Source organism: Tamandua tetradactyla, chromosome 1 (genome assembly GCF_023851605.1).
Source record: "Tamandua tetradactyla isolate mTamTet1 chromosome 1, mTamTet1.pri, whole genome shotgun sequence".
Classification (NCBI taxonomy): domain Eukaryota; kingdom Metazoa; phylum Chordata; class Mammalia; order Pilosa; family Myrmecophagidae; genus Tamandua; species Tamandua tetradactyla.
In genome coordinates, this window is record NC_135327.1 from 55,897,640 (window position 1) to 55,907,091 (window position 9,452).

General features: G+C 47.9%; 1 protein-coding gene across 12 annotated transcripts in view; it reads left to right on the forward strand.

Moving 5' to 3' along the window:
* The window catches only part of SLC23A2 (solute carrier family 23 member 2), a 123,052-nt gene extending 115,226 nt beyond the window's left edge, over positions 1–7,826 (forward strand). For all 12 annotated transcript variants that reach the window (XM_077116316.1, XM_077116306.1, XM_077116271.1 and 9 more), the window contains 3 exons: positions 78–215; positions 1,256–1,351; positions 3,135–7,826. In XM_077116316.1, coding sequence (XP_076972431.1) covers positions 78–215; positions 1,256–1,351; positions 3,135–3,367 — 467 coding nt within the window. In that variant the 3' untranslated portion in view covers positions 3,368–7,826. The remainder of the gene's footprint in view (positions 1–77; positions 216–1,255; positions 1,352–3,134) is intronic.
* Positions 7,827–9,452: the final 1,626 nt, after the last annotated feature.

Below are 9,452 nucleotides of genomic sequence, written 5' to 3' on the forward strand. Positions count from 1 at the left end.
TGCAATGTCTGCGAGCAGTCACTGTCCACGCTGCAGGTGAGCTGTGCACAACTCTTGTCCTGTGTTTCTCTCCTCAGGGATGATCACGGCTGTTGGACTCTCTAACCTGCAGTTCATCGATTTGAACTCCTCCCGGAACCTCTTTGTTCTTGGGTTTTCAATCTTCTTTGGACTCGTCCTCCCAAGCTACCTCAGGCAGAACCCTCTTGTCACAGGTAGGACATAAGGCCTGGATTTCAGTGGACCCGAACCCTCTGGTCGCTGGAGAGGACTTTGGAGCTTTAGGAGTATTTAGATGAACATTCGTCTGTATATTTCTTTCAAATCTCACTTTGCTATGGTTTTTTGGAATCCCACTGCACTTCTGACGTAACTGATGAAGGCGTTAGGGCCTCTTTTCTTTTTGGGACCCTGCCTCTCTATTAAAGCCTATAGATGTCTCAGACTAATGTGATACCAAAACAAGCAATTTCTCGAAACTCAACTGCATAGACTTTGAACTGCATGTTTTACAGTCAAGATTCACCTTTTTACCTCATTTGTTTAGTGCCCTAGTGTCAGGGGAATGAACTGGGAAGGATCCATCTTAAGACATAACTATTGCTGCTGCTATTTTATTTTGAGCAAAGGCAGAATTGGGGATCATTGTTTCATTTTACTTTTTTAAAGTCTTTATTTTAGTAACAAATGCACAACCTAAAATGTGAAGTTGTTATATTTTAAATATAGAAAATGTATGTACTTCCTGATAACAAGGAGATTTTGCTGCTTTTAAAATCACATTCCTATGGGAGCATCTTTGTAAATTCAGCTATCACCTAATTAGAGGCAACTAAACACTAATAATAGCAGCCTGGAATACCAAAAATCCTTCTTTGATTGCAGGTACCACAATATTTTTGTGGTCTTAATCACTGTAAGTTTCTTTTCAGCCTTACGTCAGCCATCTTTAATTTTGAATTTCTTTTTTAATCTGCAAACGACACTCCTGATGGCTTCAGTTCATTATAGGGTGGACTTCACCCAATTAGATGATCTTGTACCTACCATTGTTAGGAATTTTCCTTTTTTGATGGTTGTTGGAAGTATTTGTAGCAGTTTAAAGCACCATCGGCAGCAGCGTATCTGCCTGTGCACAACTGAGAGGCATGTGCTCTGGCGCGGCTCTTTGGCCAGCAGAAGGTGCCTGCCCAGTGCCTGTGGGCAGGCCCCACTCACTGTGGCTGAGACCCTCAGGTCTGTCTTCTGTTTCTAGGGATAACGGGGATCGATCAAGTGTTGAACGTCCTTCTCACAACCGCTATGTTTGTAGGAGGCTGCGTGGCTTTTATTCTGGATAACACTATCCCAGGTATGTGGCATGTGTGTGCATCCAACACGCTTATTACACATGGGAGTGACTTTTCAGCCAAATAAAAATGGAAAGCAGAGAGAGTAAATCAGTAGAAAATCACCCACTGGTTAAGACCATCTCTGAACTGGTTGAAATCATGCTCCACTCTCCTTTGAGGAATAAGGTGCTGGCTAATAAATTTAATACTTCACCAATCTGCTGTAAAAAGAACATAGGAGAACTCCTTGTGAGGGGTGAAGTGGCCCTGGGGCTACCTGCCCTCCGCCACAGCCTGTGCCCAGGGTCTTGTGAACTGGTTTCCCTGTTTGTCGGTGGTGACAGCCTCAGACATTTCTTCTCCGCAGGGAGCACCCCCCCCAAACAAGTTGTCCCTGAGGTGGCTCCAGCCAGTCACAAGACCAGGAGCCCACGGGACATGGCAGGCGAAGGCAGCGGGCAGGAGCGGAGTGTGGACGGAGGAGGCAGTGCTCTGTCTCGTGCTCACAGCCTTCTTTCTCTCTGGTACAGTGTAGTGCAGGCTTGGGCTGGGGGCTGAGGGTGCTGTGTGGGCTGCCTTAAAGGGCCTTCATGGTGCCTTAGAGGAGGCTGCTGTGCACATTGTGACGTGCCGCCATGGACACGCCGATGGGTTTGCCTGCCTTCCAGGGTCAGGACTGCCTCCCCAAGGAAGGATGCCTGGGCTTGAAGGTTTCATTGAGGTTTTCCCCTTAAAACAGCCCTCCTCCAAAAAGCTCTGGGCAGGAGCTTACTGGGGAAAGCAGGAATGGACATGAAAGACAGAAGGCTTCATGTGCATGGGCAGGTGCTTCATGATTTTAAGAGGTCCAATAACCAACACTTCCTTGCCCTCCTAAGTTGGAACTAATTATGAGGCACAGAGTCAGGCAGGTGGAAATTTTAGCTTTATTGCTGCAATGCCAGTGGGAGAACAGAGCTAGGATGTAAGAAAACAATGTGCTTCTGAAGTGCTGCACCTAGAATCAGGCTTAGCAAGGTGCTAGCACTGGGCTGTGGAGTGTCCGTGTAGCCAAAGCTAGAGGCCAGCAGTCCTGTCTGCCCTGGGAGGGTTTGTAAACGGCAGCACAGAGCTTCTGGCTCTCCTGTGCCTCGCTCTTTCCCTCTGGCTCCTCTGTCAGGGTGCGGAGTGTCCAGGAACGCAGTGCCAGTGGAAGAGCATCTTCACAGGGGCACAGCAAGTGGGCAGCACACGACATGTGTCCCCCACCCCCACCCCCCAGCACGCTGACCAAGAGCAGAGCCGCAGGAAGCAGCACATCTGGGGGAGGGGGCTGTACAGTGACCTGTGGAGGAAGGTCTGAATGTTCAGTGTCATGAGGACTCTGATCCTCATTTTGTTATATCAGATTTACATTTCAGATATTTTTAGCGCAGTGTTCGAGAACAGATGTTGGGAGGGGGTGGTGGGACAGAAGGCCTGGGCAACCACTGAGGAGGCCGACAGGGGGCCCAGTAAAGTGATGGCATGGCCTGGGCCTGACCCCAACCATGAGAAAGGAGACTAAGGGACAGGCAGAAGCACAGGCAGGAGATGGGGTCATTGGGAGATCGTTTGAGTGGGGGACAGGAGGGGCCAATGGCCACCATAACTGTGGTTTGGGCAACCTGAGGGCAGAGTGCTGCAGATACCCCAGGGGGGCTCTTTGCTGTCCTCTGGCAGGTGTGGCTTGTGGAGAGAGTGGGGTGGAGGGTCTCTGTTTTCCAACTGATGAACTAAACGTTTTGTCGTTCTGCTGTGTGTCGTCTGGTGTGTGTGCGGCAGGTACTCCCGAGGAGAGAGGCATCAGGAAGTGGAAGAAGGGTGTGGGCAAAGGGAACAAGTCGCTCGATGGCATGGAATCCTACAACTTGCCATTCGGCATGGACATTATCAAGAAATACAAGTGCTTCAGCTACCTGCCCGTCAGCCCCACCTTTGTGGGCTGCACGTGGAAAGGCCTCGGGAAGGGCCAGGGAGGCCGGGCTTCCGATGGAGACTCGCAGGCCACGGTATAGCCCCCGTTGCCGCCCGGCCGCAGCCAGGCGGGGGCCTGCATTCCTTGCTGAATAACAAGCAGTAAAATGTGTGTCTGTGTATCTGCATTTACATTCTGCATCCCGGAGCTAAGACAAGATTGCAGATAACTTCCCCGTCATGGGCGGTGATCGTGTCCAATAGGGTGTCTCGCCATTTCCTTATTTAAGCACAGCCTGCGATCCTTGCCTCTGAGCGCGGAACTTGGGGTTCCAGTCCTCCCGTGGGCATGCAGGTTTCAAGTCTGCACTGATTACTTGTTTTCCTTCCCCTTCCTTAAGAAGTGTGGAGCACTGTTTGGACCTGTGCTGCCACCCAGTGCTGGCTTTCCCTCCAGCCGCCTCCAGGCCAGGGGACGCCTGTCCCTGCAGCCCCCGGACTGGTTTCCTTATTTGGCTAGTGCAGTGTCATCACCACTGATGGCCAAACAGTGATTCTGCTTTCCCTTGTTACTTCTGCACAAGGAGGATAGAGACCCAATTGGAATCAGTGCCGTGGCTACTCTCTGCCCAGATCTGTGCATGGATAAGGTCCGAACAGATGCTAGTAGAATAGAAAGCTATTGAGGGGATTGGAAGGGAAGGGAAAGTAACTTCAAGCCAATACCTGCTCTTTCTCTGGGCCACCCTGCCCATGGGCTGCACATTTCACATTGGCCTCTTTTCCTGGTGGCTGAGACACTCTATCTGGCACCCATCCCCACTGGCTGGTGTGATGGGTACAGGGTGCCAACCAAGGGCACCAAGCAGGCATTTCTAGGAGTCTTGGCTCTGCTATCATGTGGATATTAGTTATCGTTGTGTGCGTCTATAATGACAAGGTTTTATTCCTATTTAATATTATTGACTATAGTAGATTTTTGAAATCAGTGTTTCTCCATGTGACCCTCCTGCCCTGCGTCCCTATTACCTGTCCCCCACCCCCATTAAGAAAAGAACCAGCATTTGTAAAGCTGTGGAAACCATCAGGGAAGCTTGTCATAACGGCTTTTGAAGGCCAGTAACCATTATCGTGGTTGTGTTTTGTATTGCTTGATACCATGAAAGTGTAAATACTGTAATGCCTAATCTATTTATCAAAACTGACTACTGGACCAGAGCCCAGAAACCATGGGTCAAGTTAGCTGTGAATTTGTTTAGTGAACAAGGGAAGCTGGGGTAGGCAGCAGGCAGGGCTGCCAGGTTGAATGCTGCCTTTGTCACCCTGGTGGGTTCGTTCCTGCATGTAAAGCTCTCCTGTTCCAAGCAACCTCTGGCAGTCACAGCTTGAGGACATCGTGGGTTGCAGTATTGCACACCACCAGATGTTGATTTGGCAGAGGGGGCTGTTAGATCCCCTGTTGGAAGGCTCCCCTGCTCTGTTTAGGTGATTGCAGAAGGCAGTAAGAAAAGGAGCTGACACTCCCTCTCGTTGAAGGGAGTCCTAATGAATAACACTAAATTCCTTCTGGAAAAAATTACATCTGTTTGATTTGGTTTGAAATTTTTAGCCAAAGGAAAAGCCCAAGACATAAAGAGGTGCCCCTGCTGCATGTGGTGGTCTCCTGCGTGGCTGTCAGCCCACTTGAGCAGTGATGGCAGCGTGTTCTTTCTCCCACGGCAGGGCACACTTTGCAGCATCCGAGGCCAGCTCAGGCCTCACCACCTTGGGAGGTTCCTGGCAGCCTTGTTGTGTCACTACAGGCCCTGGAAGTTTTGAACTTCAAGGTTTATTATGATAAGGACACCTCTGAGCCACTGCATTGTTTTGCCAAGATCTCTTTGCAGATTAAGTAAGAAATTTAGCTTTTACATTATATTTAATTTTGCTTTTTCCCCTAACGAGCATTCAGTGCAAAGTTACCTTTGAAACACACTGGCTGGCTGCTTTCATCCCTTGAACTGGGTGTAAGCCCTCGGGCCTGACTGCCCTCCCAAGCCGAGTTGCTCTCAGTTCCTTCTACTTATATTTTACCCTCTACTCTGAAAAATGGGGGAAACTGCTAAAGTTCCCGAGATGTGTGGTATTCCAGTTCTCTTTGAGCAAAAGGGCCAAATATCCAAATAAAAGCATCAGAACCGTGGATAACTCAGTAACAAGCCCCTTTCAGCTTGGCTGGCAACTTCCCTCCTGGCGTGTGCTTCAGACACTCAGAAACCTGCTCCCTCCCTCTCTGGCTGGGCATTACGGGGAAGTTTCAAATACACTAGTTTGAGGGGGTCTCTTGGTTGTCTTCTACAAGTGTTCACGTGTGAAAGGAGGCCCTGCACCTGCATACCTGCTGGAAAGAGGATTATCATCCTTCTGGTCAATTGGTCCATTAGGACAAACCAGAGTCTGTCCTGGGAGGGAGAGTCAGGCAGAGAGGAGGGGAGGGGCAGCCTGGCTGGTGGTCCCCATCTAGCCTGGCATGTCCTGCACAGCGTGTGAAGCTTACCTTTGCTTGAATAGAGTCTCGTGGCAAATAACAGATTCTGCACGTTGCAATGCACGTACAGATCATTTTAGGAAGTGGTCCCGCATGCTTGCAGATAGGCTAGAGAATGAAACTCTGTAATTGAAAGGAAATGTTTTTATTTATCAAGTTCTTGGGTTTAAATGCACACCTGGAGAACAGGCTTGGGGGTAGTGGTGGTGGGGCAGGGCCTGTTCCCGAAGCAGTGTGCATCTGTGCCCTGGGCTGGCGTTTCCGAGGCCACATGCCGGCTGTGCCTTCTTTGGCTGATAGAATGTATTAAAATAGTTTGGATTTGAATAAATTAGGGAGGATCTTCCATCTCCAGTTTCCACAGTGGCCACCCAGCCACCAGTCTACCCCATTCACCTGCCTGGCCCCTGAAAGGAGGCGTTCGTTGGCAGTCCCAACCTGGAAGGTGGGAAGTGTTCGTAAGAGCAAGAGCAGGCGATGGTGGTGTCTTCACACTGAGGGGTGGGGGTGGGGGCCCGCCACTGGCTCTGATGAAATATCTGTCAGGAATGGGAAGTGGCTCCAGCCCTTATAGACAGTTTCCATCCCCTCCGGGGAGCTTGACTTAGAATCACCATGCCATTTATACTTAGTCTTTCTTGAGCAGGTTTCAAATGTAGTTTCTTAGTGTGTCTCTCCTAACTGATCAAGGAGAGAGAAGTAGTTTAGCCAGCCCAGCGAGACCCCTGATGGTTTCCCTTTCTCATGGTATCAAATTCACACGCAGGATCTGCTTTACTCGGTAAAATACTGATTTTCATGACAGCGACTTGGTTTATGCATGAATATTGCAGTATTTCCATATAGCAAAATAACATTTCTACCCGGGATAATAGTCACAGTTTTCCAGGGAGGGAATGATATAATTTTCATGACAATGTCATGTGATGATAGAATTTCTCCATTGATGAATCTCTAGTATGTATGTATACTTTACCCATGCGTATATTTTATTACCAAGAGCTAAGCTGTTAATTTCTTTAATCTATGTCCCTGCTGAAATATTGGTACTAGCAACTTAGACTTAAAGTTGGCAAGTATAATCTTAGACTCCTATTTATGCCACAAGAGCGGCCAGGCCAGATAGGAAGAGAGCCAGGAGCTGCGGCGGCCATCTATTTTGGGACCCATGCGACTGAGGAGAAGCTGGTGGAGGGACCCCCTGCTTTCCCAGTGGGTGCCTTCTGTGCCCACCCTGCCTACCTGCCATACCCTGTGGGCGCATGGTGCCTGCTGTCTGCAGAGCTCTCCTTTTCATAGGAGCCTCTGGTTTCATGTGTTCCATGTGGGGGTCCTCTGTCCCCTTAGGATTGGACGCAGAGAACAGGATATCTCCTACCCTTTGCCATCCTTCAGGTGTGGCTGGGGCAGGGCGAGAAGGCTGCCTGTCTCAGCTCCTGCCTATGGACCCATTGAGCCTATTAGCCCTGGGGGTCCCTTCCCTGCAGCCCCACAAACATTCCTGTCCCCTTAGGTGGTTCTTGACCATGCCTTGTCCTCCCCTTACAGCAGTGACCTCCTTGTCTGTAGAACCTCTTAGGACGGCCTCCCCAGCGGGGCTGGCTCACTGACAGTTCAAGTTAGTAGGCTTTTTCGTTTGTTCGTAGCAACCTCTGTTTAACATGTTAACACACTTCTGACTGTTCTTAAAACAGTGGGGATGCCCGTATTTTTCCTTGAGTTTTTGTGACTGCCTTTGGCTGTCTGCCTTTCTGGGTTTTTGTTTGTTTGTATTTTATTTTTATTTTGCATACCAAGGGTATTTGGGGTGGGGTTGTTTCTGTTTTTGTTTTTGTTTTGAGATGTGTAATTCTTTTATGGAGTTTTTAAAACGGATTTTCATATTGTTTTTCTAACATGGCTTCATTAAACGTTTAAGTATTTTAAAAATATGTAATATTTGGACCAGATGTTGTGAATAATAGTAGAGATAAAGCTATTTTATTCTGTATTTTTAAAACTGTTCCGTACAAATAAAAGCTCTTCTGGATGCAGTTCTGCTGTTTATGTGCCTCTGTCTTTGGCTGGTCTTTAAGAAAATTGTACTTAAAAGTCATCATCTAATAAGCAAGCCCCAAAGAACAGATTTGTACACCAGTGTCCATAGCAGCATTATTCACAATTACCAAAAGGGGGAAACATCCCAAGTGTCATCGACAGATGAACAGAAAAGCAAAATGCAGTATGTCTAGGCAATGGAAATTACTCAGCCATAAAAAGGAATGAAGTTCTGATAAAGTGCTACAAAATGAATGCACCTTGAAAATATTATGTTAAATGAAATCAGTTAGACACAAAAGGACATATATTGCATGATTCCACTTATATAAATATCTACAATGGGCTTAGAGGTAGAAAGGAGAGTTCCCAGGGACTAAAGGCGGGGGGGGGGAAATGGCAAGTTATTGCTTAATGGATTCAGAGTTTATATTTGGGGTGATGAAAAACTTTTGTAGTGGATGGTGGTAATGGTAGCTCACATTATGAATGTAATTAATGCCCTGAGTTGTACCCTTGGTTAAAATGGCAAATGTTATGTTACATGTTATCATAATGCTCTTTAAAAAATTTTCACCTAGGAGAAGGAAATGGATGAATAAAAATTCAGTCCAGCACATTCACAGGTGTTACCGTTGGGGGGCATCTGAAGGGATGAAAGCAGGAGCCAAGGTGTCGTCAGTCAAGCTCTTTGGGAACCAGCAATGTGGATGGGAGAATTCCTTGGAGAATGCCCAAGGGGCAGGTGAGAGCTCAGAGGGGTTAAGGCTGAAGGCTGTAGTCATGCTGGGCACTGGGGGTGGAGTTGGGAGTCCATTGTTATGTCAGCAACTTCTGGAAGGAGAAGACATCCTAGGGAATGGTGATCAGAAAGACCACAGGTCCCCATGGCAGACCAGAGGGGTCTGGGGGACCTTGGCCCTGTTTAGTCCATCTGGGTATTCACACTGGGCTGGGAAGTGCTGCTGAGCGTGGGCAGCAGAAAAAGGCTAAGAGCCCCTGAGGCCAACTGGCTCTAAGGCTCCATTTCATCTGTACCCTGGTGGGGTGTAAAGTGGGTCCAAAGATTCTGTGGTGTACATTTCACTTTGGAGCAAGCCTGAAACTACCCCATTCCCTTTCCTTCCCACTTCTTCTCTGGCAACCTGTGAAATGAGAGCATAGCTCCCATCGGGAGAGCAACATGCTGCACTGGGAGCCACCACAGGGGCTCAGCCACACAGTGATATATTTAATATATGCAGAAATGTGTAAGGTAGTTAATTAAAAGGAGACCCACATTCTACCACTCAGCTTGAACAGTACTAGGGAACCCCAGTGCCCTCTGCTCACATGTTCCTGTCTCTCACCAAGACAGAATCACAGCCCTGAATTTGGGGGTTACCATTTCCTTGTTTTTGTTCACAATTCTGCCATATACGTGCACCCCTAAACAATTTACTATTTAGTTTTGCTTGGTTTTGAACATTATATAAAAGAAACGATATGTATTCACTCAGTGGTGTGAGAGTCTTTCATGTTGATGCATATTTATGACATGGTGCATTTATTTTCACTCTTCGGTAGTAAAATTCAAGACTAACAAAAACAAAGTCATTCTGGATGCGTCCAGAGAGGATGAG